Source organism: Anolis carolinensis, chromosome 2 (genome assembly GCF_035594765.1).
Source record: "Anolis carolinensis isolate JA03-04 chromosome 2, rAnoCar3.1.pri, whole genome shotgun sequence".
Lineage (NCBI taxonomy): Eukaryota > Metazoa > Chordata > Lepidosauria > Squamata > Dactyloidae > Anolis > Anolis carolinensis.
The window spans coordinates 281,255,162-281,280,625 of NC_085842.1; the positions used below are offsets into that span (position 1 = coordinate 281,255,162).

The following is a 25,464-nucleotide window of genomic DNA, read 5'->3' on the forward strand; positions in this document are numbered from 1 at the left end:
GTAAAGCATATCTATTGTACCTAGTAGCCATGTTTAGCCTTATCCTTGGAATGGTTTCCAAACAACAGGCTATGCATCTCTTTCCGCAGTTCCTGCCTTTGGTAGCCTCTTGCTCCCTCAAGAGCCAGCTGTCACTACTATACATCTTTGTGTTTTTCTCTGCTGAAGTGCAGAATAAATATGTATTGAACATCAGGGGAAAAAATCAAGGATTGCATTCACGTGGTCTTGAGGACCTGTCCCAAGACATTGGCAAGTCTTTATTTTCTGCAATTTCACCTCTCAAGATAGAGAAGTCCCTTTTAGAATCACCTAGTGAAGAATGATAGAGGGACATTGGCTGCTGAAAAAATTCATGAGTATAATTTGTGGATTTTTCGCTTTGCATTTTCTGTTCTCCCTACTAACTACTGAAATTTGGTAGATCTGAATGGAAGATGACTGTCTGTGTGTTGCTGATGATGTTGTGTTTTGCTCATATTAAAATACCATGAATGTATGGGCATTATTTTTATATTATTTTATTTTGATGCAGTAGGTGGGACATAAAAGACTGGTTGGCAGGAAGTGTAGGCTGTGTTATCGAGCAAATTAGGGCAGTCCGCAGATAGTGAGATCCAGAGTGCAGAAATTGAGTCTGTGCCTGGTGAGATTTAACGCTAAAACTCAAAGTTCCCCATTCAAAGAAATCTCACCAGTTGAAGCAGAAGCCACCGAGATATTTTATTCAATCCAGCCAGAAGGAATGACAACCAGCAGTATTCCTCTGAAAGAAGCTGACATGTCAGCTTATAAGTAAAACACACATTTTATAAATTTCAGTCTTTTGTCTTTTGCATGCACGCCAGCTAGGGCCAGCTTCACGCTGATTGTCAGAGCCGGCTCTGACGTCACAAGCAGCTGGAAGGACTCCCTCCACATGAAGTGTCTGCAGCACCCAGCAGCCAATCAGAGAGCTTTCCCTGCTTGCGATGCAGATTTTGGCTCTCCAATGGCAGGCAGAGGGGCTAGTTGGTCAGGGAAAACAAAGAAAAATGTGGATTTGTGAATGGACAATAGTGTCTCAACCTCAAGACTAACAAAGTGGGGCCCCAGAGGATTATTGCTTTGGAGTTTATCAAGTAGGTCTGGTGCCCATGGTGCCTATGTCCATTGTTGACCCTGCAAACATGCTATCCAAAGTGACGAGATTAAAGAATCCATTCCTGGGAAAGGAGAAATAGTAATCAGGAAAACCGGTGGCCGGACCTTCCAAACTCCAGGAGGGGTGCCAGATGGGAACGTGTCTTTTATGTCCATATGGCTGCACAAAAGGTCAGCCCAATTCAATGTCCGGTCATCCATTGTACAGTTGGTTCAAATTGGAATTAATAAAGATGGATTGATTCCAAAGGTTACGGGTGCTTGAGTCCTTTTTTAAGGTGAACACCAGGAAGACACAAGGGGAATTCCAGGTCAGGGAGTGCCGGTGAAAAGGTCATCAAGGTTGTGGCAGTGGCTCCATGGCTCCAAAGACATTTCATAAAATTGTAAAACATAAAGTATTAAAACATACACATAAAGGATCCCAGCATCTCCTAACCCACAGATAGCGGGGACACCTGGTTCCAGATGTTGGGGTGTTTGGGATATGAAGGTTGACCCAGGGTTGAGGGGCATGCAAGGGGGCAGTAGAAATGGGGAAAAGAAGGGAGAGAAGCCTCACTCAGGACTAAGGGGCTGCATGGTAACCGGGGTGGGCTGGTAAAGTAAAGAGAAAGGTTATAAGGATACAATAATAGACTTTGGGGGTAAACCTTGTCCCATTTCGTGTCCCGGCTTTCATTCAGGGCTCTGATCCGTTTTCAAGATCCTCCTGAAATCAGGGAGGTTTGGATCAGCGCCCCAAAATTTGAACCATTATGGGAGAGGCTTCCCACCCACTGTCTCCTCTTCCTGGCATTCTTCTTACCTGCTGGCACCTGCTGTTGCTCCTCTGGAGTAAGGCATTCAGCTGCGGGCGAGCTCCGGGCCTGCCTGCACACCTTGCCATCTGCCACACTCTCGGAGAGTGTGTGTATGTGGTGGGGCTTGCAAGCAGGCCCAGAGCTCACCTGCAGCCTAGGTCCAGATCTGTCTACATGTAGGCAAGGAGGCAATTTCAGCTCGACACGAAAGCAGGCTTTTGTGCCGAGCAGATTTCCATATCAGAAGGGGGCCTCCTGTTTCGTGCTTCTGGATAAATGGAAGATGTGAAAGAAACAGGAAAATGATAGGGACGAATTTCTCGCGCATATCTAGACAATAAAGGCTACAGACAGTGAAGCAAGTATGAGGGCAAAAGGACACTGGGGTGTCCATTTATTAAGGGGTTATTTTGTAATTCATACAAAGGGGTTTGGAGACAATGTATTTTCTGGAACTGGCAGCTGCTGCAAGTCTTCCTCGGTCCTTCTCTGGCAAGCCATCGGGACTTCGGGCTCCCAGTCAGCCAGATTTGAATCTCCCGCCATGGTCCAAATGAAGCATCCTGTCATAATTCATAGATTTTGTGGGGGGGGGGGGAATCTTGGCTTGACACCAGCTGAAAAGCAGAAATACTCAAGAGCTGAAATCAAGTCTAGACTTATAGTAGTATATTTTCTGGGAGGAGAAATATATAATCCTGTATAGTATATTAACAAAATTCTTATCTCTGCATGAATCCTTACATAGAATTGCACCACTGATGTAGGAGTCAACAGGTTTAAATTTCAAGATTTGCAAACACAATAAATAAATGGAGGGAGGGAAATCCTAAAAGAGAGGAGAAGCCCTAAAACTACCATCAAGGAAAACTAAGCATTTTCAGTGGATACAGAACACTGACCAATTGTTATAAGGAGAGGGGCAGAGGAATAGAAAACAAGCATGTAGAATGGAATTGAATATTCTAGAAGAGAATGATAAACAATTTTACTATGAAATTCTACGTGTTAGTTGATTGATTAAGCAAATAATAACCACTTAATACTGTGCATTTTAAAAGGTTTCAGAAATATTTTTATTTGGTTTGCATGCTTATTTGCAACAATGGTGAAATACAATCCATTTTATTTACTGAATAGATTTTGGAAATGTGAAAAGTTGAGAAAGAATAATCACATGACCTGCTTTATCCCACATTGCCACCTACATGTTGTTCTATATGTTGTTTGCAACATATTTATAAAGGGAAATTCAGTTATCTGTTTTGCAAGATTACCAAGCTCAGTTAATGGTCTCCATGCAGTTTGCATGCCTGTAGACCAGATGTGTATCACCTATGCCAAGCTTCAACAAGGGAACACTCTCTGTTTTCACCACTGAAATATGAGAACACATGGGTGATGAATCCTTCGTAATCAAAGGCTGTAGTCAGTGATGGCCAAGGCTTTCTCCTGCCTGAGTTTAGTGGAGTAATGGACAGAGCTCCATAATTGTCCTTATTGCCCCATATTCTTTGCCACTGCTTAGTCTCTGTCTAATTCTGAGACTTAAAACATTGACAAGTAATAGCTATAGATCACACTAGCTCTAAGGGTACAATTACACTGTAGACTTAATGCAGTTTGGCACCACTAACTGCCATGGCTCAGTGCGAGGAATCGTGGGAGTTTAATCATGAGACGCCACCATTATTTGACAAATAAGGCTAAAGACCTTGTAAAACTACAATTCCTACAATTCCATAGTGTTGACTTATGGCAGTTAAAACGGTGTTAACATGCATTGATTCTACAGTGGAGATCAGGCATGAGCAAACTTTGGCCCTGCAGGTGTTTTGGACTTCAACTCCTACCATTCCTAAGAGCTGATAGACTCTTAGGAATTATGGGAGTTGATGTCCAAAACACCTGCAGGACCAAATTTGCCCATGCCTGGTGTAGATACACCCAAAGTTCCACAGAAACAGCCAACCCAAATGTCTGGCTCCAATGGCATGAACTCAGAAAACACCTATATTCTGATCATTTTCTGTTGTTCTGTTGCCACACCTGGAAAACAGTTGGTGCGGGTCTCTAAAACCCTCCCAATTCCATTCTCTGGAGAACCATACCAGTGATTTCCCAGCTGCTATGGCAGTCTTTCTATGGTGGGCAGAGTAAAAGTATACACATATTCCATAATGGGTCTACTTTATGGAATGGCGAAACAGGTATATAACAGAACCTCCTTATGGATTGTACTCAGTGGGTCATAATTGACTATTTCCCATGCTACTGCCTTCATGGGATGTGACCCATTATAGAATCGTAGAGTTGGAAGAGACCCTACGGGACATCCATTCTAACCCTCTGTCATGCAGGAATGTCCCCTGCCCTGAAAAGATCTTTTCTACATGTCTGATGTGTTGACTACATCCTTCTCAGTAGTGGCCCCCTGGATCTGGAACTCCCTCCCTAGGGAGATCAGGCAGGCACCCACCCTTGCATCCTTCAAAAAGGAATTAGAAACTTGTTTTTTTTTCGTTGCACATTTGAATAATTTAGTCCCAATGACCTAAAATTAAATTAATACACTATTTTTTGCACTGTTCCCTTTCCCTATATTTAATTGGACGTCTGTCCCCACCCCAGCTGTCAAGAAATGCTTGCACTTTGTCCTTTTGCCCTGAAGCACTTTATAAACACATTATTGCACCTTAGTTTAAATGGCCCCTCTACGCTATCCCCCTCCACCAACCTGGTGGCCCTTTTAATTTTATTATATTTTTTTACTCATTTTATGTTTTAAATGAGTTTTTATGGTTAATGTATTTTTTTCTTTTTACATAATGTCAATTTTATTGTGTTTTATTTATCGTAATATGTTTTTAATTGTTGTACTTTGCTCATTGTTTTGGGCCTCTGCCCCATGTTAGCCGCCCCAATTCCCTGCAGGGAGATGGTGGCGGGATAGAAAAATAAAGTTACTTACTTACTTACTTACATCCAAAGGTTAATAGGCATACCTAGAAGAACGTTTTCAGTTTGTGCCTGCTCTTCATATTTTGTATTTGCTCTCTTTGTCAAAATCAACAGGGAATGGGTATGGAAACCCCAGAAACTCACCAGGTTTGCTGGTCTCACCTGGCAATATGAACAAGAATATGCAAGCAAAATCTCCTCCTCCTATGAATTTGGGAATGAACAACCGTAAACCAGATCTCCGAGTGCTGATTCCACCAGGCAGCAAGAACACAATGCCATCTGTGGTAAGGCATTTTCTTCCTTCCCCTTCAAGATTTAAGATATTCTTGTAGGCACTAAGTCCACAAATGTATACTGGTTTATTTATTTATTGAAAAATGTCTTACTCAAGCAGTAAATTGCTCAAACTTTCTAGTGTGTAAACAGAAAAGAAATGAAGACAGATCAGATTTAATTATAATTTCAGTAATGTAGCAATCAAAATCTGGACTGACTTAAGACCATCTTTTGAATTGTTGGTGCTTCTTTGTCTGTCTGTCTGTCTATCTCTCTTTCTTTCTACTATTTTTATTTTCACTTGCACTCCACCCATCAATTACATTGCAGTAATCTTTCTGTGATTTCCTGATTTCCTTTATTACTATCTTTAAAAAAGCATTTCTTAGTCTCTTACTAAATATTTTATTTAATATTGTTAAAGCACAATAGCCCATTACATTTCTGCTGCCTTAAGAAATAAAAGAAAGTAGCAACGCTTGAAATCTGCCAATTTCAAACCAAGGCAAGCATTGAATAATAATCACCAACAACAATTATTTTTATATATATAGATCATATATAAATGGTTAATTCAATATCACCAGCTTATGTTAATATACATTAACAGAGCTACGATACTGTTCAGCCAACAGAAATGGAAGAGACATGTTAGTGTCTTCTAATTCACTCCAGAAGAGTTGTGGAAGGTAAATCTTTCATGAGCAAGGCAATGTTTCAAAGTAGGATAGATTTTAAAAGATCCTGATGGTGGATGTAAATGATGCTGGGAATACAGCTCTCCATTATGTTAAAATGGCAAGCAATTTAAACAGTTCCATGTTAACTGCTAGCATGGTGCATTATAAATCAACTTTGGTACTCAGACTAAAAATCCCAGTCAGTGCAACACTCCCCTCCTGGAGCAAAGAAATAAATACAAGTCTCCTGTTCTTCAGGAGACTAAAGACTTAACACTGCCTCTCTATCAAATGATTTGTTCCAGGAGCATTCAATCTGATGGTGCTTTTTAAAGGGATATTCTTGGCCAGTGAGGCATAGGGAAAATCGAAAAGTTCTTTATAATTTTTGTGGCCTATAAGTTTGGAAATGAAGTGATGGTGGGCAGGACAAAGACTGGGGCTGAAAACTGGTTTAGATGTACAGATTGGTTCCCAATGGAATAACACTGCATGCAAAGTTTGGAAAGTTTCTTATAAGAAGAGTGAATATGCTGAAGCCATGTTTAACTGAAGATGATGGTTTGCAACCCAAGAGCACCATCTTACCGCTGATCAATTGTAGTTCAGTTTCAAGATTATATTTATTCTTCTTAAACTTTCTAATCTCTTGGCCCATAAGATGGGGACTATGTATCTATATAGAGCTGCAATGAAATTACTGTGGGGTGAGGAATTTGGCATGAGAGAATGAGTTTAGCTCTCCTTAGCTTGAAATAAAGCTATGCTTTCTTGAAAAAAAGATGCTGCATGCTTTAGGATATCTGCTTTTGCTAATCATTCACCCTCCTTTCTCATGCTGTCAGTCTGAGGATGTCGATCTACTTTTGGTAAGTGAGAACGATGCTTATTTTAGCCATGCACAAAGAATTCATTTGCTTCGCCCTCCTCGACTCCAACGGTTGAAATAATGCAAGCTTTTTTTCTCCCCACTGTGGAAAGTTTTCTCAAGTAAGGAAAAATGCCATGCAACTTTCTATCAGTTCCTAGCATTCAAGGGATGAATAATGTCAAGGGTATATTATTTAATACTTTGTTAGCAGAAAAGAATATTGATTTTTTTCAAAAAAAAAATTCAAAATTTTACTCACACTACGTTCTCTGTCCCTTTCACTATTGCAAGTTTATTTTTTGCATGGTTCATAGTACCTAATGCTAGGAAAAGAGATGTATTTCTTTCTTGGCTTCTCGTCTGTACTATACTTCCTGTAGTACTAGACAGTTAAAAATGGAAGTAACCACAGCACCATCTTCTGGAGAAAACCCAACATGCTGACTTGCTTGTCTTAAACATAAAGACCCTGATTTTAAGAAGGTCTGTATGTATAAACTGGCTTCTGTATCAGATGTTGGATCCAAAGCTGTGGCATAGCGATGCCAGCATTGACACGGCATTGTTTTCAATTGGAGATGCACGAAATATCCATCAAACAGACTCTATAATCTAAAAAGCTAACAAAAGACATGCAGGTACTTTTTCAACTGTGGCTCAAGCTAAACTAGGATGAAAATTTCATATGAATAATACGATGATGATGATGATGATGATGATGATGATGATGATGATGATGATGATGATGATGATGATGATAAAAACTTTATCCCCCGCCACCATCTCCCCACGGGGACTCAGGGTGACTTACATGGGGCAGAGGCCCAAACAACATAAGGACAAAATAAACAGCAACATAATACAAATTATAATATAAAAAAGATAAAACAGTTAGGTCAAATAATGTGTGTTAAATATTATTATCTTCCTAGCCTTCTTGCTTCCAGTGTATGTTGGGGGGAAGGAATCTTATATGTTACTAGTTTGGTTACCTAGGAGATTCTGATGTAATGGGTTACCATGGAGACAACTGGTCTCTTCAAAGATTGTAAATCATGGGATTGGCAGAGTTCATAAAAGCAATATGATAAATGATGGTTTTAATATGAAATCTGTATATGATTACGCTTTGTATGAACAAAACCAACCCCTAAGTGTGTTTCTATATCAACCATTTTCCATCTCACCATTAATATGTTTATTTTACTTACTTTGAAAGAATCAGAGGATAAATAACTCTCAGTCTGCTCAGTCATTGGCTACCCCAGTGGTTTCCGTGGCAACTCCGACTTTGCCAGGGCAAGGGATGGGAGGATACCCATCAGCCATTTCGACAACATATGGTACCGGTAAGTCTCCTTGAAAGATGGGGGCTGTGTAGGTTTTGCCCTGGGAAGAAAGCAGACCTTGGGCATATAGCAGTAGCTTGTTGTGCACTACTACTTTTTTGAGTGTTAGTCAGGCAGAAAATGCAGTTGGCAAATACTTGGAATGAAGTTAATAATAAATAAATCGCAACCTGAAGCATAGGAATAAAGTTGTTTTGGTTGTGCATTCTAGTAAGGAATTGCCTTAAGTAGCTAAAGAGTCACGAAACATGCTTTTGAGGAGCCACTTGTATTTTCAGTAGGAGAAATTACTCTGTAGGATGCTGGGTTTTCTAGGATTGGGGACTTTAACCACGATTGTTGAAATCTAAGACTTTAACAATTATGGCCCCATCTACACTGCCATATGGACTCATATATTGCAGATCAATGTAATTAAACTGCATTATATGAGTCTACACTGACAATATAATTCAATCTGAAACTGCATTATATAGCAGTGCAGATGGAGCCAACACCACATTGGCTCTCAATATTCAGGAATATATAGAAGCCAGATCAGCACCTAGATCAACTGGTAGATTTCAGTTGATTAGCAGTGGTTAGCAATTGCTTAACAGTAATAGCAACAATTAAGTCTCCTTCCTTAACTTCTAAATTACACTACTCAAAGTCAGAGAAGCTAGGGGCCCATTTACACTAATTAATTATTGTGCTATTATTCCACTTTTAATGCCATGCTTCTATTCTGTCAAATCTTGACGTTTGTAGTTTGGTGAAGCACTGGATCACTCTGGGTGGGAATCTTAAACTCTATAGGATGGAACCATGACAGTTAAAGTGGAATAATAGCTCTGTAATTCTACAGTGTGAATGGACCTCAAGAGTGGATTTTTGTATGAAAGGATTGTGAGATGATTTGTTATGGATTTGACCCCTGGTCTCCCAGAGATCTAGAGTACATCTTCACTGCAAAATTAATGCAATTTGACTGCACTTTATTGCCAGGTCTTTAGCTTTCTTTGCCTAAAGAGTGCTGGTGCCTCACCAAACTACAAATTCCATAGCATTGAGCCATAGCAGTTAAAGTGGTGTCAGACTGCATTAATTCTACAGTATAGCTGCACGCCTAGTCCAACACTCAACCCACTACATCATGCTCTGCACTTCATGACCTGAAGTTGTGAAGGTAGGGAATGGAATCCAGAAACTTGAAGTCTAATTTACAGGACTCCCCAGAAGCCTCATATGGTTGAAGTTGTAGGGTCAAGATTAAATCGGCCAGCAGACATAGTGATGGTGGCAGCAGCAGGAGTATAAAAGCAAAACTACAGTGGTTTTAGACACAAGAATGACTGGAAGGAAGGCAATGAAAGTTGTCTCCATTAGGAGATGAAATTCCCCCCCCCTCCCCCCCGAGTCTTGAATTGCTTCAGAACCACTGGGCCAGCTTTCTCTCTTGTCAAAGACTGCCATTTCCTCACCACCTCCACTATACTCCACTCAAAAAAGTGACTTAGCATCAAAACAATAAACCTATTCCCTTCTGTAGGTTACCTACAGGCTTCCAGCCATTTTCTGTAAGATTGTTTTGGAGTAACATCAGTTTCAAAATGTATTGAGTTGCGAGTTTCCTAAGAATAATGCAAACTTTCTAGAGTTGAGAATCCTCCAGGGAGAAGCTAATCAGATCTAGCATTTTGTTTGCCATGACAACAAGCTGAATGTGAGCTTTTAAAGGGCAGAAGAGAAACTAAATTCTGTGGTAGTGGAGATGCAAAGGTTTCCTAGCCTAGTTTATGGAAGAGTACATATTTTTCTGTATAGCTGTTTCACAGTTTCTTCCTAAATTACTAAATGTCTATTACTTTTTCTTCTTGCATTCAGAATACTCGCTAAGTAGCGCAGATCTGTCATCGCTCTCTGGGTTTAACACAGCCAGTGCTCTCCACCTGGGCTCAGTAACTGGCTGGCAGCAACAACATCTACATAACATGCCACCATCTGCCCTCAGTCAGTTGGGGTAAGTTTGACAATCAGCAGGTGTCATATGCCACCAACTGTTACGTAGTACTGATATGATTGAGACTATAACTAACTCCCCCAAAGCAGCACCTTTCTTAGCCGATTGAACTGCTGGTATTCATCAGAAGGAGCTCAATATGCCAAACTACAAATCCCAGGATTCCCCAGAGTAGAGCCATGACAGTTAAACTGGACTCAAACTGCTCATGTTGCTATTGTGTGTTGTGTAGATACATTCAGTCTACTTTCTTCAAGCTCAAGCCTGGATGCCTCAGTCACTCAGAACTTCCATTTGACCTCACTATCAGATAAAATAACTTTTGAGGAAGGTCTCCTTCTTTCCCAACTTTTTTCCTTCATCTCTCTCTCTCCCCTCCTCCACATTTCCCAGAGCAGCAGATGACAGCTTGTCTTGAGAGATGATGAGGAGAGAAAAACAGTTCTGTCATTGGAGCAGTATGTGCATCTATACTTGCAACTTTTGTGACAGATATGTGATGAACACTCAGATACTTTAGAATGCCAGCATTTTCTATCATTTCAATCTTAAGGCTGTATTACTGCAAAATACTCTACAGTAAAGGTAGACTTACAAAGTTACCACTGATTTAAAGGGTTTACTTTAGTTGAGGCTAACCATAGTGTTAGACTTTAATGATAGATATTTGCAGAAAGTGGAGAGTTAGAGATAGGGAAAACAGACTAAAGCTAAGAGGAAGAACCATCACTCAGTGGAAAAAATGTCTGTCTTGGATACAGAAGGGTCACAGATACATCACTGGCATCTCCAGGTTTGTTTTTGTTTTTTTAAAATGAGTTAGCCAGTAATAGGAGATACCGCAGCATATGATCATGTTATTATCCTTTATATGAGCAACAAATATTGAACTATGAGAAAGGGGGGAGAGGTTGAGAGTGAGAGCAAACTCCCTCTATTGTTTATGTAGACAGAGGATAGTTGGAGGATAGTTAACGTTTCCTCACTTCAGCTGTATCTAGTAGTTAACAAAAGGAAGCTTCACTCATTCATTGTTTGCTGCCCTGCTTTTAAGCAAAATGTTAATTCTATTCAAACAGCAACACTTTGCTTCTCCAATTTGTTTTCATAAACTGCTCAGTAGCATAATCATTTGACACAAGAGTAACCCAACATGATCCATGGTTTGATTAACAACCTTAAGAGATGTGTACATTGTATTTATCGGGAACTTCTTTTTTAATGTCAACTGCACCTTGAAAAAATTGCAAGCAGACAAAGCTAGGCTTCCATCCTGAGTCAAAACACATGCTTTCCTGCCCCCTAGTGGAAATTGCAAGAGAGTTCTTCATGAAAGGATAGACTTAAAAATTTCTAAAATGTTCTGCATGCTGTTAAATTCAGAAATAAAGAAAACAAGGCAAACTGTTGATTTCATCCACGAACTAAATTTCCACAGACACGGTGGCAGATCTGATGACTGTATATATGAGTTCTTCTTTTTCTTTGTCTTCTTCCTCCTCCTCCTCCTCCTCCTCCTCCTCCTCCTTGTAGAGGTCCATTCAAACATGTAAGCTGCTCTTTGGGATGCAGCTCAAAACTATGCACTTCCAAAGATACTGTTCCTCCCCCCCCACACACACACACAAAAAATAAGACAGGGTCTTATATTAATTTTTGCTCCAGAAGATGTGTTAGGATTTGTTTTCAGAGGCAGTCTTATTTTTCCAAATTGACTTTTTAAATGAAGTATATCTAGGGCTCAATTTTGAAATAGAGTTTTTTAATTTGAGCATCCTCAGAAATGTTGAAAAATCATAATAGGTCTTATTTTCAGGGTAGGTCTTATTTTGGGGAAAACATGGTATGAAGAGGGCAGACTTTTCGCTGCAGGATTTTAACTGAGACAAGCTGTGTTGTCAGGACGGGGGAGCTTGTTGGGAATTCTCTTAGGATACCTTGTCTCCAGTGCATGAATGAGAGATCAAGCACTTTTTAAACTGTTTTGTGTTTTCTTTGATTTGGACAAAGTTTTTTAAAAGACTATCCTTTCATGAAGAATTCTCAACATAGAATTATCATCTTTTTCCTTTTTGTAGCCAAGCATATTTATAGCAAGCACACTGCAACAAACTGACTGATTACAAAAAATAAAAATAACTCATCCAATTCTACTACTTCTTAAGGAAGTGAAAGGATATAACCATTATTGCAGTTTTAAATGTTGCATAAAAATAGTGTCTGGAAGTAAAAAAAAAATTAGATTCATAAAGTTCAAAGGGTCTTTAAGGCTCCTTCCACACAGTGGCATAAAACCCACACTGAACTGGATTATATGGCAGTGTAGACTTGGATAATTCAGTTCAAAGCAGATATTGTGTCTTGATATTCTGAGTTATATGGAAGGACCCTACAATGTATCTAGTTCAACCTGCCATGAAGGAAAACAAAACTAAGTCATTTCTGAAAAATACCATCTAATCTCTGTTTAAAAACTTCCAAAGATAGAAAATCCACCACTTTCCAATATACTCATGTCCACTGTTAAATAATTGTTACAGTCAATACATTCGTCCAAATGTTTAGGTGGAATCTCTTTTCTTGTAATTTATATTCATTGATTCTAGCCTCTGGAGCAGCAGAAAACAAGCTTGCTCCGTCTTCTACATGATACCTATTTGGTATCATGGCTTTTATGTCACCTCTTAGGCTTTTTTCAAGTTAAATATACCAAGCTCCCTAAAGACCCCTTTATGCTGCCATATAAAATCCAGATTATCTGCTTTGAACTGGATTATATGGCAATGTAGACTCATATAATCCAGTTCAAAGCAGATAATGTGGATTATCTGCTTTGATAATCTGTATTATATGGCAGTGTAAAAAGGGTCTTAGTACTTCTCAGAAGATTTGATTTTCAGAACTCAGTTTAGTCTTGTTCGCAACATGAGAACAAAATGGTGGTACAGTAGAGTCTCACTAATCCAAGCTAAACGGGCCGGCAGAAGCTTGGATAAGCGAATATCTTGGATTATAAGGACTGATCAAGGAAAAGCCTATTAAACATCAAATTAGGTTATGATTTTACAAATTAAGCACCAAAACTTCATGTTATACAACAAATTTGACAGAAAAAGTAGTTCAATACGCAGTAATGTTATGTTGTAATTACTGTATTTACGAATTTAGCACCAAAATATCACGATATTGGAAACATTGACTACAAAAATGGCTTGGATTATCCAGAGGCTTGGACAAGCGAGGCTTGGATTAGTGAGACTCTACTGTATTTCCAATTATATAATTATAGTGCTTTTATTCCTCTTTACCTGCTGCAACTCCACCTGAGGAATGCTTGGATTTGTAGTACTAAGAATTGTCTTCAGTTCTTTAATCATAGTTCAGAGGAGTGTGCTAATGAATTCTGGCCATGTTACTGGGCTTCATATCCCTGGATTCTGTAAGATGAGTTCATGGCAGTGAAAGCGAAATCAAATGTTATCAATGTGCAGTATGGATAAATCCTCAGTAAGGACTTTCAGCCCTATTTGTATACAAATTGCTGTTCACAATATCCTTCTAACTTAGTCTAAATATTTTTTGAAAAATCTCAAAAGGATAGCAAATGCCCACCCCAAGCATCATTAAAATATGCTAATTGTTTTCATTCTCATACTATGAGATGCCACAAGATTGTTTGATTAAGGAATCAAGGGTAATAATTAAAAGCTAAAGTAACAACAACACTTCACAGCTCTGCCACATAGAATCATTCCTTTCCAAATGCAACCATAAAATAGCTGTCATAATTTCAACTAGAAAAAAATATGTTCTGAATTATTCTTCCATCATTATTCTAACATTGACAGAAATTAGCACTCTAACTTCAACCTTCAGAAAACAGTTCAGGCAGCAATACCTCCAGTAAACCTACTACATTTACAACAAAGCTTACCTGGATTTAAACTGTAGCTTGTCAGGACATTTGAAAGATGGGCAGAACCGAATACTAAATCTTTTAGTTCTGTACCAAGCTATTTCATTTGGTCTGATTGAAACATTGTAGGCAGGAAGAAAGGTTTGTAGGGTGGAATATTTGTTCTTTTTGTGTATGGATTCACAAAACATTGAATGTCTGCCCTTAACCTATTCAAGGGTTGCAGCCACGCTGTCACTGATATTGCCAAAGCATAACAATTAGTCAATGATCACTATTTTGGTTTGTCTATCTACAAGCAGGTTTTATTCCGAAATCAGATTGTTCTAAATTCACAGACCTTGCCAGGGTGAAGGAAAACATAACCAACAATTCCACATGGATCAAACTGGAAAAAAGAAGTCATTATAAAAAGTCAATAAAGATGGCTATTGTTACATATCAATAAGAGAACTTTTCACTGATCACATATAACAGGATAGGGGAAAATGAAAAATAGGGAAATCTCAAAGATAGTTTAAGGACTTACATTCCCTTCCTGTATTACACCTTTGTATAGTGGAAGTGGACCAGCCTAATGCTCGTTAAAACATATTCATAATATATTTGAAGATACCTTACATGAAGCCATTTTACAGCATCAAAAATGCACCTATCCTTTCTCAATAGTTGCTCCCAGCTAGAGTTGATCAATTGAATCTATTGCTAAAAAGTAATGTAGGTAATTCCTATTGATTTGGTTAGTCTTCTCCAGTTGAGACTAGCAAATATTTAACCCATTGCAATTTTCAGTGGTTGCTTTGATTTTTTTTTTGTCAAGGCACTAACAGTCAGAATGTAGCTCAGTCCTATAGACTTTTACTCAGCAGAAAATAGTCTGAGTCCTGTATAGGATATTTCCAAGCCAGTGTATATAAGACCAGCCATCTTGGTTAGTTGTTTATTCAGGTGTTTCCAAGCATGTATATTCAAGACATTCTGCACTTGCTACACTTTTTTTCACAGTTGCAACTGTATGGCCAACACACTTGTCCTTTCCCTTTGGGAAAATAACTGCACCCATTTTGGAGGGGAAATCTGCTGAATGCAGGGCAGATGAAAGCAATTACTGAAACAGCATTTGGTTCCCCCTTTGTTGTCTAACAATAGCCATTCATTATTAAACATTGTAACAATTAGTTGGAAAAGCACAATTTCATCATTCCAAGTATAAATGTGTCCACATGAAATAACACATTATTTTGCAGGATGTTAGCAGAATCTTGATGGATCCAAAATTAAAAACCTCCATTCATGGTTCAGGATGTCCCACTGAGCTCGTTGAGGACTGTCACGGAGTGCCTTATCTGATGGAATGACTGCTTTAAAAACAGATGTACAAATGCCCATCCACATATGAAGCTCACCTTCATGTGATAGCTTTCCCATTCCTTTTTGTGCAATAACACAACCTCACATGCACAGGATGAATGGTTAAGCCTCTATTCCAAGAGACTTGTCAATTAGTATTTGGGTAAAATGCCACCACTCTTTTGAATGTTTGTCTAAAGCAGAGGTTGAACTTATGTGGACTTCCAGATGTTGTGGACTGCATTTCCCAACATTTCTTATCATTGACTATGTTAAATTGGCTTCAGTACTCGCAGTCCCTAAATAGATGGAAGGCCCTATGAATCTCACCCCAGTCCAAAGAGCTGTTCAGATGAACATGTAATTACATTCCATTCACTGACCATATTCTCAGCATACTTGTAACCCTCAATCTTCAAGTGGCCATGTACCCAATGTTTGTTTGAAAGAGGTCTGTACCAATTTTTTTAACCTTTGCTGAGTAGGGGCTTAAATCTTGAATCTAGCCTATTTGGGTACATTAGTAAGTATGATTCCCTACCCTCTGCTTAAATAGGTCAATAGGTTGGCATTCATAACCATAGGAAGGTACTTTGACCATCACAAAAATTTAGATCCCTATTTAATTTTCTAACCAGGTGGATTTAGTGACTTGGAATTATGGCACCTGTCAGCACATTCACAGGATCAAATGGCCCAAAGAAAAGGACACGAAGTTCTAGTGCATTTTTTTCAGTCCTGAAATGCCTGTGCATATCCTGAAATTAAACAAATCTTAACTAGCACATGGAATAATAGTGCTCCCCTTTCAGACACACATTTATGTGTGTATATATACACATATGTGTAATCAATCATTTAAAAAAAAAAAAACAATCCAGTTTGAAAATCACAATAATATGGATACCATTTTGTTCTGGTTGTCCATTTGAGGAGAAATTCACCTTGTCTATAATCCTTTGGTCTTTTATCAAATGAAAAAGAATCCAGAGCTATTTAGACTACTACTCACAAAATCCTGTATACATAATGCTTGACAACCATGTAGTCAGCAGGGATTTGGGGAGTGATAGTCCCCGCAAAAGTAATATTTCCAAACTTTACAAAACACTGCCTTAATAAGTGTAATCTGCTAACATGTCTCCCCAATGGAGACTCCTCTTCCCTGTCTTGTCATGCTCTGAGGTCAGTTTTTAAATCTTGTAGCTGCTGTTTTGTGTACGTGTGCATTTCCGAGGGGCTCTGCCTCCTCAGACGGTAACTGGGTTTCCCTTTCCTCCTACAGAGCTTGCACTAGCACTCATTTATCTCAGAATACAAATCTCTCCCTGCCTTCTACTCAAAGCCTCAACATCAAGTCAGAACCTGTTTCTCCTCCTAGAGACCGTACCACCACTCCCTCGAGATACCCACAGCACACGCGCCACGAGGCGGGAAGATCCCCTGTTGACAGCTTGAGCAGCTGTAGTAGTTCCTACGATGGGAGCGACAGAGAGGATCACCGGAACGACTTCCACTCCCCCATTGGACTCACCAGACCCTCGCCGGACGAACGGGAAAGTCCCTCTGTGAAGCGCATGCGGCTCTCTGAAGGATGGGCGACATGATAACATTATTAGCTTATTAGAGGTTTTTTTCCTTGCAGTGTGTGTGCGTGTGTGTGTGTTATACCATAACGGGGAATAGGGAGGGGGGGAAGGGTCAATATGCATTCTATGTGCTGTGTGTGTGGGGAAAAAAGTCAGGTACTCCGTTTTGTAAAAGTACTTTTAAATTGCCTCAGTGATACCATATTAAAGATAAACAGCAGTGGCTGAGATAAGCTTCGCACTTGAGTTGTACAACAGAACACTTGTACAAAAATAGGTTTTAAGGTTAAACTTCTTTTCACTGTTGTGCTCTTTTGCGAAATGTATGTTACAATAGGTAGTGTCATGTTGCAGGTTCAACGTTATTTACATGTAAATAGACAAAAAAAATAATAAAATAAAATAAAAGGAAACATTTGCCCCATGCGGCAGATCTTTACTGAGAGAGAAAGCAGCTGTTATGCAACATATAGAAAAATGTACAGACATTTTTGGGAGACCCAGAAATTGAGTGACCAAGAAGGAGGAGGAAAAGAATAAAAGAATCTAGGTCACCTATTGCACCTGAAATTCTCGTAAATGTGTTGGCATATCGTTGGAGTATGGCACTCAGTTAAATGGCACCAAAACATTTAAAAGAGAACCATACTTGTAAAAAAAAAGTTTTAAGGTAAACCTATTTAATTTTTTAAAAAATTCTGGGTCTGCATCACTTATTAAATAAAAGTATAAAAATATGTAAATTACATTTTTCCTTATTTTCATATCAAAAAGTAAGACAGAGTTTGCAAAGCAGTGTGGCTTTTTGTAGTCTACTTAAGCCAAAATGTGGATTTTTTCCCCTTTATAAGCTTCGCCAATATTTTAAACAGCCCTGAAAGAAACAAAGGGGACTTTTTTTGTATAGAAAGCACTACCCTAAGCCATGAAGAACTCCATGCTTTGCTAACAAGATAACTGTTTTCTCTTTGCAGAAGTTTTGTTTTTGAAATGTGTATTTCTAATTATATAAAATATTAAGAATCTTTTAAAAAATCTGTGAAATTAACATGCTTGTGTATAGCTTTCTAATATATATAATAATTATGGTAATAGCAGAAGTTTTTGTTATCTTAATAGTGGGGGAATTATATTTGTGCAGTTGCACATTTAAGTAACTATTTTTCCTTTTGTTTTCTTCTTCTAATCTACATTTTACAGAATCAATCAGCTGTTGAAGGCTAATCTGCAAAAGATTAGAATTTTCCCTTCCCATAGCAGCCCACATAATCCTAACATATTTGCAATCAATTTTGAGATACATTATAGATACTGATCACCTCCATTATAAGCAGTTTGCCCATTTGACTATATCTAAGGCCCTTTTCTTACATAATTGATGTCTTGCGTATCTTGTGGTTTTTTGCCATTTAGATCACAACTTAACTCAGCTTGTTCTTCCATCTATCAATGTAACAAAAGTGGCATCTTTCTCTGATTTTTTAAGATAAATTGGAAAAATCCCACATTCCCCAAAATATGGATGTGTATGGGATCATCCTTGAAGGTGAAAATCTAGTGAGAAGGTTCCACAAAATAGAAATCCCCAAACCAAAACGCTTCTACCCCAAAACTATTCATTATTTCAGATGTGAAGGTGAGCTAGTTCTGAATAGAGGCCATAGTTGATAATTCAGACAAAGTAATAGGGACAAGAATTGCATGTAGTGTCAAAACTATGTGTTCTAAAGCTCAGGGTGACTGTAAATTTTGGGTTCCTTATGTCTGAGAGCTGATTCACGCTTGCATGTAGATCACTTCCAGCACAATCACATACATGTTTATTCAGAGGTAAGTCTCATTGAGTTCAGTGAGACTTATTCTCAGGTAAGTGGGCACAGGATTCCAGTTTGGGTCACTCACCAGTTTGCTGCTGAAGCACACAGAGCTGAATAGAGCAAACCTTTCCACTGAAAAATACTGGGTTTGACTTGAGACCTTTACGTAGTCAGATGCTATTTTCAAAATGTGGTGAATTACAGTCCTACTACTCCACATTCCACTAAAGGAGAGTATAATTGTGCCACTTCGTAGCATCTAGTTACAAAGGATGTCTGTGTGTTGCAATTGGTTTCTGACAGTTTCTCCATGAGATCATTAATATCTTCATGGATCTCAGGGTTTTATGGATAACTGCTGCAACAAAGTAAACCCACAGATTGCAGATAACCATTAGACAACAACTATTCTGTACTACTTTTGAATCTATATTTTTCCACACATAGGGAAAAACATCAACGTAAATAAGGTAGATAAGAAAAATGACCCACAAGGATTAGATTAAACAACTGCTCTCCATGCACTGTCACTCCATTTCCAATGGCTGCCTATTAAGTCAGTTTTCTACAAAAATATCTCTACTCAGTTCAGTACATATTCTACCACAGAATGTGTTTAGTAATTATAGAACAGCACTGCATCAAAAGCTGTTTGTTTCAAAGACCTCTTTCCCCTCTTGACTTATTATTACTGAATTTTGAAGGCAAAGGTCCCTAAGAAGGGTGGTGAGATGCCCTTTTCCTGCTTGCAGCTGTGTGGACATGGTCTATGCTTTCTCAGCACAGAGTGAGAGGCACTCCTGTCTCAATAACAACCTTGAGCACTTGAAACCAGAAATCGCACATTGAGAAGACATCTTAGGCCCCAGTCCTGCTGACCTGAGTATCCTGTGAAGGTCTGGAAGTGATGCAATACATTTTATTGCTTAGGAAGGAGGAAGGGTCAGAAATATGACGTGATATTTGAGTAATTTTGAATGTTTCAGTGAAATCAGCCAACAGCTCTTGTAGATGCTGTTCCCAACATTGCTCTACCTTCCATTGCCAGTGAATAGAATAGAGAATAGTTGAGAGGTTTGAGGAAAAACTTGGAAATGATACCTGTTGAATTATAATGCTGAGGATATACCAATCGGTAGAGCCAGTGGAAATTTTGAGAGCTGTAATCCAAACATGTAACTTTCCAAAACCCTGAGTACTGTATAGGATTGTCTGCTGGTTAGTCCACTATAATATCCCAGAACCAGTGCAAGAATCACATTGTGAATTTTTTCCAGCCCATTTATCTGGCATTGTACAAATTTCAATATGCACCCTATGTTCAACAGAGAAATGTAAAAGGTTATGTTTGGTGGGTTCCATTTGCCACTAATAGTTATTAGATCCTGTTCATTCTTAAGGACCATCAGAAATAAGCATGAGAAATATAGGTAAAAGTTGCCATGATTCCCATTTTAGTGTTATTACACGATACTATCTGCAAATATACATTTGTACTTGCATATTTGCTTCCTACCCTACTTATAGCTTAGGGTTTTGTGATGTGATGCTGACTCTAGCAATCACTTGGACCCATCCTAAGTATTTATTGTCTGGCACAGAATATCTTAGGAGTGTGCTGAGACCAGGTCATATCGCACTTATTTGTGATAAAAAAAAAATTGCTTTAATCAGGCATCCCTCCTGTAGGTAACTGAAAAAAGATACGCACACATTAAAAGTGAGAATGGGGCCTGCAGCTAATTTAGTTTACATTTACCAGTACCCACCTTCTCCATTTGACAACTTTGATGTGTCTTAAATATGCAATATGTCACAATTGTACCTTGTCATTTTTTAAAGAAAAGAGAGAACGAATGTTTGGCTTATCAGGATTTTTCAAAGGAAGCTGTCAATGAAGCTGGTAGAATCAGTGATCTGACTTTGAAGAATAGCCATATGACTAGTCACCTTACACATGCCTCAGTACAAGGAAAAACACACCCTTGAGCTTCTGAAGGGGAGCAGAAACATAATGTTAGATACCACATTGTACCTACACACAAGGAGGTGCGATGGAAGCAAGCTCATATAATGAGAATAGGAAATCTCTTGCAGTTATGACCTTCATTTTTTAAATACAGCCACAAAATTGAATCATGTAAAAATGAACACCCATGTCCCCATCCCCTCTGCTACTAAGGTGCAGGTGCAAGGAGGTCAGGGGAGTTAATTCATAATTGTAAATGGGGTTAATGAATAAAGAAGCACAACTTTTAATTGTGATGTCGCTTTCTAGAACCTTTAGCTGTCTTTCATGTTCCTTTTATCCGTACCTTAACCAACTGTTGCATTTGCAAAGCTACTTTTTGGGGCTTATTGTGTGATTCCTTTATATTTAAGCAGTTTGGGGCAGCGCCCTGAAAGAGTATGAAGATTTTATTCAACCCAAGCCGTGCAAAGTTGGTGAAAAAAACAAGATACACCTTGAGGGGTATCTCTTCCCATCCTTGAGGGCACTAAGCTGACCTTTTTTTTTGGAAAGGGCTTGTTTGTGAGGTTATTAAACCTAATAAAGAAGAAATAAATAATTGCTGGTGACAATGATATGATACCTGCCAGACTTCCTTCCATTACCCAGAGCCCTCCAGATATTCTTGACTACAATCCCCATCATCCCTGTGCTGGTGGGAGTGAGTGTGAGTTCTGTTCTAAGGCATCTGGAGGGCGCAATGCGGGGAGGGAAAGCTGAAATAAACAATCTGCACAAATTTGTATGTTGTATGCATTGATGCCTTTCCCAGTGAAGCTTTTATATATATTAAAAACAAAATCAGTGTTTTTCAAACTTTTTTTTGTAACCAAATGGTTTCTATTTTCCCCAGAAGTGGAATTTAAATTTTTTTAATGATTACTATAAAGATAATCTGCCGTTTCTCTGAGCTTTTTTTCAGGCAAAGCTTAACAAAAAGAATAAAACAACTGCTATGCTGTTTTCAAGAATGTCAATAACCCCTTTGGATTGTTTGCCTTTGTCATAGCCTATCTACCCATCTTCCTAGTAGACACAACAATGTGGTTTTGTTTTCTTTCTCTTCTCCTTTCCCCAGAAGGCAAATGCTTTGTCTTTGTTTCCCAAAAAGCCACTTGAAACCTCAATAAAGGCTGTTGCTTAAACACAGCATACTCTCATCTGCTCCCATTTTATGCCATCTGCAGTGACCGTCCTCACTTCTGTGGCCTCCATTTCCTGCCATTCTAACATCCCTTGAAGGACTGATCGAACATTAGCGTTGGTTGAGAATGCTTCACTATCAAACTAATGACAGGCTCTTGTGAATATATTTTAACCAAAGATGTGGAGCAATCCAAGAATTGAATTCCATAGTTTCTGCATCAAATTATTGGCTTAATTATGAATGTAACCAGGGAGTTACTGTGTTGCAACCCGTTTTTGTACCTCGGGCTAATCCATACCTCAATTTGATTCAAAGAGGTCATCTTAATGACAAACAAAACTCACAGGATTGTGGTCTTCTGAAGAGCCAATAATGCAGTCCTGACTTAAATCATAAAACATTCAACTTGGATTGCTTCAGATGATTTATTTCCAGAATAAATTCCAGGGCAATTTGTTTTAATAAAATCTGTTATAATTAAAATCTCATCCTGTAAATGGGGGCATACAAGCATTTTGCAAGAAATATTTCACTTTAGAGGCTCACAGCGGCAAAAGCTGGACTTTGTCGCCACTAGATGACAAGACATTATAAACTAACTTAAAAATCACATCTGTATATCTCAAGGGACTTAATTCAGCTGCTTGTAGTGAATATAAAACAAAACGAGAAAATTTCAAATGTATCTCCTGTTGGACATAAAGTATAATTTGTATTTTGCAGCCGAATCAGTAAAGTTACTGGCTTTCTCAGTGACACAGTGTCTCTGGTGCATTTCTTTAAAGTAAAAGTAAAATAATAAGCTGCTCATCAGCTTTAACCATCCCTCTATATCAGTGATTCTCAACCCATGGGTCCCCAGGTGTTTTGGTCTACAACTCCCAGAAATTTCAGCCAGCTTACCAGCTGATGGGATTTCTGGGAGTTGAAGGCCAAAACATCTGGGGACCCACAGGTTGAGTACCACTGCTCTACATTCATGTTAGTCATGGCAGATCTAAAAACCTGCCTGTAACTTTGAGGTATATAGAATATCAAGAGAGAGAAAAAGTATTGCAAAACATAGAAAAGTTACTTTTTTGGGACTACAACTCCTAGAGACTCCAAGCCAGCATGATCAGTAGTCACGAAGGTTAAGGGTTTCTAGAAAGTGTAGCCCAAAAAAAGTGACATTTCCAAGCTCAAAAAGCCATTTATCTTCATTTCTATCAATTTAAGGAGATTCACATAATTTCTTAAGATGTGAACCTCCTTACATGTGTTCAAAATCTTTCATCTTTTTTGCTGTACTGTAGGAAAGATATCAGATACTGGCAACACTTCTGTAACTCAGGCCCAAGGATTGATCTGGATGCACGACTGAATCTTAGCAAAGCTAGAACAGTGTGAATAAGATATAACAATGTCTTACTTTCCTGCAAGATACAGTGTTTCTAGTTTTGTAAAAAATTTAACATACTACCCATTTAAAAAGTTCTCAGGGGAGCTTATGGTATCAAAAAAATATATCAACCATAAAAAAAAACAAAATTCAAGCAGCAGAGATTCAGATGGGGAAATTTAGGGTAAGTGTCCTAAGCAATTAACAGATTTTAAAAAATTTAAGAGAGCTTTAAAAGAGAAAAATAGAAAATTTATTTGCCAGTATTGAAGTGTCCCCAAAGGTGAGATTTTCTAGGGAGAGTATTCTTGTGTTGGAATTCTACTGTCACAAAAGACTTATTACTTATCCAGCTTATGTGAATTACTTGGTGGAAGCAACTGGAGTGGACTACTGAAGATGATGTCAGGGTCTTGGCAGGCATATATGGGATGAACTGGTTCTTCAGGTAAACTGGTTCCAAGCTGTTTAGGGCTTCATATGTCAATGGCAGCCCAGAATGGAATGGTTTTGGTAGCAAACTCAATTGAATCCATTCATGTCATCGCAATATCATTTCCTGTTGGGAGTTCTGTAGCTCAATGTCCCAATCTGGCAGTCTTGGGCTAAAGCAATGATGGATGATGATGTGGGCCATTTTGCCACTTCCAACCCTTCAAGTATTCTAAAGTATATCATTTTCTCACCAGTTTCCATTTCAAAATGGTCAGCTGATGTGACATTCTGTCACCTCCTGTGTCACCATTTTAAGGGCAAAAGAACAAGAAAACAATGTATTTAAGAAGTGTTGGGGTTTTGGAGAATTCAGAAGGTTGAGGGAGGGATTTTTGTGCAATTGCATAAATTTGGGCGTAGGGGGTAGGGATGTGATCTTGGTTTTGATTTTTGTCATTTTTCATCTAAGAATTGCCCCAAAAAATTGGGGGTGGGGGAGCTTTAGGGAACTTGTGGGGTTCTTCAGAAACCATAAAATAGGCTGCAGGGTCACACACAAAGGCTGCATTTTGCCCATCTATGGACTTGATGTTCTAAATAGTGTGCGAGGGTCAGGTATCAGATTTGTACCCATTTAGCTGAAACTCCTTGAAATGTGCTCTGAACTAGCAGCCAAGGACTTCGGTACCAGCACTAGACCAAGCATCACAACTTTTAATAGCACTAGTCTGAAAGGCCTATTCAATGGAATGATTCTTTTTCATGTTTTATCTTTCATTTTCTCTCTCCTTTCTCCACACCTCCCTAAGGGGATAGGGCACAGCAAGAAATAGCTGGTTTCTATTTGCCTTCACCTACACACTCATTCTGTTTTCAACTGGTTCATCACCGCCCAGCCTGATACTTAACAAAACCACATATGTAACATTGTCATGTAAAATGGGCCACTTTATGTAACTTTATCCTATTTATTATTTCTTTCTTGGGAGATGAAAGGAGGGGAGCAAGTGAGCAAAGTGGTTTTCCTATCAGCTTCCTCCATAGTTCAACCCCCCTAAGACAAATGGCACTAGGGTCCTGGAAATGATAACTAGAACTGATATATCAGCAAAGATGAGACATTAGTGTGACATAATAGTGGGTTATAAGTCCTCCAACTTAAACATAATGCTACAAAGCCGAGTGTGGTCATTTTTACATTAACAGTTGAAGTCCATCCTCCTTTGATCCATCTCTGATGACCAAATATCTAAAATACATTCTCACATCTCCATCTTGAGCTCCCTACATTCCAATGGTCTACCACCTGCCAGCAGTTCACTTAGTCATGATGCACTGAACATACATTTAAAGCTGCTGTGTGAAACAATAGAATTTTGTATGTTAACATGCAGATCTCTAACCATACTCGACCCTAAACTTTAAGGACATGAGTGTTTAAAAACTACTGTGCACCAACCACTGAACCTCATTATCTATCCAACCTTCTAAGATATTTCGTATCTGGAAATCACCAATGATATTCACAGCACACTGTACTTTCAACCAAAAGGCAATGGCCAGCAGATTGGCCCTAATGGACTGTGTAGGTAGCCCCTTATCAAGGAGGGACATATAATGTAGAAGCAAATGTGTGGCTGACACCAGCCTGATGTCACCTAGGTTCTCATACACACTTAAAAACTCCCTTTCTGCACTGATATAGTCTTTCTTGGTGCTTGGAGCTATGG

General features: G+C 38.8%; 1 protein-coding gene across 19 annotated transcripts in view; it reads left to right on the forward strand.

The window, feature by feature from the left end:
• The window catches only part of mef2c (myocyte enhancer factor 2C), a 216,946-nt gene extending 195,026 nt beyond the window's left edge, over positions 1-21,920 (forward strand). For 13 of the 19 annotated variants that reach the window (XM_016990935.2, XM_016990934.2, XM_062972258.1 and 10 more), the window contains 5 exons: positions 5,022-5,194; positions 6,712-6,735; positions 7,957-8,086; positions 9,953-10,088; positions 16,640-21,920. In XM_016990935.2, the coding sequence (XP_016846424.1) occupies positions 5,022-5,194; positions 6,712-6,735; positions 7,957-8,086; positions 9,953-10,088; positions 16,640-16,961 (785 nt within the window). In that variant the 3' untranslated portion in view covers positions 16,962-21,920. The remainder of the gene's footprint in view (positions 1-5,021; positions 5,195-6,711; positions 6,736-7,956; positions 8,087-9,952; positions 10,089-16,639) is intronic. The other 6 variants (XM_062972269.1, XM_008103032.3, XM_016990936.2 and 3 more) reach the window with 3 other exon arrangements.
• The last annotated feature ends 3,544 nt before the right edge of the window (positions 21,921-25,464 follow it).